At 46.7% G+C, this 3,589-nt stretch overlaps 1 protein-coding gene across 1 annotated transcript; it reads left to right on the top strand.

Moving 5' to 3' along the window:
• Positions 1–1,466: 1,466 nt before the first annotated feature.
• On the top strand, positions 1,467–2,447 carry LOC104386434 (olfactory receptor 1019-like). Its single transcript, XM_009995044.1, has one exon. It carries the CDS (start codon positions 1,467–1,469, stop codon positions 2,445–2,447), a length of 981 nt encoding a protein of 326 aa, XP_009993346.1.
• The last annotated feature ends 1,142 nt before the right edge of the window (positions 2,448–3,589 follow it).

The raw sequence follows: 3,589 nt of genomic DNA, 5'->3' as shown, positions 1-3,589 counted from the left end.
TGGACTCTTGCTCCTGGAAGTTTGTGCTTAGGGTGACAAATGACATTCAGGTCAGTATTCTACAGTATTTTTGGTCCCTACAAATAGTCCCAATTGTCTAGAATTTCCTGCAGCCCAGAAGATGATGGTCAGTCAAGGTGTTGGGCTCTGCAAGTTGCTGCTCATCAGTTGAACTGTCTGGAAGTTCACTCTGAATTTCTCTTCATGCAAATAACAGCTTCAAAGATGTTTCAGTCATGCAGTTTAAGAAGCTCCACTTGGGCAGCTCAGGCATTCATTTAATAAGAACTGTTAATTGCAGGTGTATTTTCTACAGGAGTCTGAACAGAAGTGTCCAAAGAAGATTGGAGCCTGAAAAATAAGAGAGGTGGTTTTGTGGAAATCAGTGTTGTGAGAGAAGGGGAGAAGGTAATGATGAGGTTCTAGTGGGTTTTGCTTTGGTTCACCCATGGACAAGCTGTTCTTTAACATGTTTTTAAAGTCTGATTTGTCTGCTTAAAGATGATCCCCTTCAGAGACTGACTCTACAGTTTAATGATTTCTAAGAGGTGATGAGAACCTGGCACCTCCAAGAGGCAATTCCCTTCACCCCAAAGCAAGCAGATATTTGAAGGAGCTCACCTGAATGTTGCCTTCAAGTGTCTCCTTCTGTTCCATGGCTTTAAATGAAGCCTTGAAGGGCCACCTCAAATCCTGCCAATATTAGGCAAGATGGATTCAGTCTCCAGTGTCAGCTCCTGTGTTTCTTCCATTCATCCACGACTCCTTTCTTGACCTTGGGCAAAACAGGGGTGGTTTTGTCAGGACAGAATTCCAGATTCCCTCCTGCCTTTAGCACAGACAGGTTCAGGGACACAGGGGAAGATCCATGACTACCTGCCCCTGGTCTTCTCCTTTGAATTATGTTTGGAAGCAGCAAATAAAATGTCATTGCTTTTTGAAATGAAAGAAAATCCATCTAGAATAACAAGTTTTTAAAAAAATTGGGGGGCATCTTCCTGTCAGGACTTCTCAGAACTTCACTGGCCAGTTTAAGGATCATCTTAGAAGCTGAGAGCACCTTATTACTCCCCTAATTACAACAGATGAGAGCAGATAACAAGAATCATCCTGTGGTTCCTCTGTGACACAGACACACATTTGAGGAAAATTAACCCTAGAACTAAGCAGAAAATAGGAATGAAAAACAACATTGGAATTAAGAACAAGTTCTTCCTCTTTCCTGGAAGAACCTTAGCAATGGATCAAAAGTAATCCTGCCTTGAGACTGTGAATTACAGAAGTGTTCAATGGATTTAATATTGAACTTTAGGTTTCCATTAAAATAAAGCAGCTTCCAGTTTTCTTTTACTAGATTCCAGCCCAACATTCCCAGCATCATTTTGACTGATTCTTCTACTCCGAGTTGTAACTTGTGTCCTTTGGGTTGTTTTTCTCCCTCTGAAAGGTTCAGCTTCATGGAGGGAATGGCCAAAAGAAACGAGACGAGGGTTGATGAGTTCCTTCTCCTGGGAATCACAGATGTTTGGGAGCTGCAGCTGGTGCTCTTTGTGCTGTTCCTCCTGATCTGTGTCACCTCCTTGGTGGGGAACCTGGGCATGATCGTGTTAATCAGGCTCGACTCTCGCCTCCACACCCCCATGTACTTCTTCCTCTGCCACCTCTCCCTGGTAGACCTGGGGAATTCCTCAGCAGTTGCTCCCAAGATGCTAGTAAGCTTCTTTGAGGAGAGGAAAGCCATCTCCCTGCCAGGGTGTGCAGCCCAGATGTACTTCTGTGGGGTCTGCATCATCACAGAGTGCTACCTGCTGGCTGCCATGGCCTACGACCGCTACGTGGCCATTTGCCACCCCCTGCTCTACGTCACCACCATGTCACCAAAGGTCTGTGTCCACCTGGCTCTGGGATCCTACCTGATGGCTTCTGTGAGTCAACTGGTGCTGGTCAGCAGCGTGTTCAGCTTACCCTTCTGTGGCCCTCACCTCCTCAATCACTTCTTCTGTGACATCCCTCCTCTCCTGAAACTCTCCTGCTCCAGCACGACTGCCCACGAACGCCTCCTCTTCACCATCGCTGCTTTCATTGCCCTCAACACTTTAGCCTTCATTGTTGTCTCCTATGGCTACATCCTCACCACTGTCCTCAGGATCCCCTCCTCAGAGGGCAGGCACAGAGCTTTCTCCACCTGTGCCTCACATCTGACATCAGTCTCAGTGTTTTATGGGACCATGGTCTTCATGTACCTCAGGCCCACCTCTGCCTACTCCCTGGACCAGGACAAAGGGGTGTCTGTTGTCTACACCATGGTGATCCCCATGCTGAACCCCTTGATCTACAGCCTGAGGAACAAGGAGGTGAAGGAGGCTTGCAGGAGACTCCGAGGGAAAGTTCTTGTTTCCTTTGGAATTCAGCCTGTTAAAGGGGGGGTCATAAACTATGTGCAATAAACTTGGATGTTCTGGAATTTCAGTCTTCGTTTAAACTAAGAGTAAAAAAAGAAGGTAGGAATGGTGAGGACCCAAGTGCTTGTGTGTGTCATTCCTATGAAGTGAGCCACTGTCTTCTTCTCTGTCAGGGTGTAGCTCTCTGATTTTCATAGAACCATGGAATGGTTTGGGTTGGAAGGGCCCTTAAAGATCATCCAGTTCCAACCCCCCTGCATGGGCAGGGACACCTCCCACCAGCCCAGGTTGCTCCAAGCCCCATCCAACCTGCCCTTCAACACCTCCAGGGAAGGGGCTTCCACAACCTCCCTGAGCATCATGTCCAGTAGTTTTTCATTGTCTGTTCCATGGCTCTGACCTCATCCTCCCAGATATCTTCTCTGAGATGAACATTGTGTCACAGGTGTGTCTGAACCACTTGGTTTCTGCAGAGTCAGGATTCAAGTCCCTAATTTTCTGTATCTAACAGGAAAATGGGTGATTCCTTTTTACCCCTCTGAGCACTTCAGTATCAAAGGGCTGAACTACAGAATTCCTAAGGTCATTTTGCCCCAAGTGTGGCACAAAAGAAGAGCTTCCCCACGAGTATAGTGAGATAAAAACTCTTCTATGCTGCTCCCAAGGGCTTCAGTTGGTCTGACATTGGTTCTGCTAAGGAATAAATGGATGGTTGATCCATCATCTTCAATGACATTTTCTATTTAAACCCACAGCTGGGACTGGCAGCTTCATTTTCTCTGTTTGCCTTTTAAAAATAACTGGGGTTCTTGTAGCACCAAAGGTTCCTCTGAAGGTGGCACCCAGAATTGATTGCATCAAGCCATGTCTGATGGCTGAAGCTCCTCTGGGGAATGGACCTGGGGAGGATTCATTTCTTGGATCTTGAAGCAACCCTGCTTGTTAGTAAAATGAAACCTGGCTCCTGCATGCTCAGCCTGCCCTGCCAGCTGGAGATGTTCCTGGTTCCAGGCACGTTAGTCCAGATATATCCTTGGCAAACATCCAGGAGGGCCTGAATCTCCTCCTTGCCCCATCCCTCCCTCTTGAAGATCTGCCTGAAGAACTAAATCATATAAGGGAGGTTTTTCAGTCTGAAAAGTGCAGCTCCCTGAGACAAAGAACACCAAGTCTTTAAAGGATGGGTA

Source organism: Chaetura pelagica, unplaced genomic scaffold, assembly GCF_000747805.2.
Source record: "Chaetura pelagica isolate M959 unplaced genomic scaffold, ChaPel_1.0 scaffold553, whole genome shotgun sequence".
NCBI lineage: Eukaryota > Metazoa > Chordata > Aves > Apodiformes > Apodidae > Chaetura > Chaetura pelagica.
The sequence above is the reverse complement of the archived record's forward strand: the minus strand, read 5'-3'. Positions and strand labels throughout refer to the sequence as shown.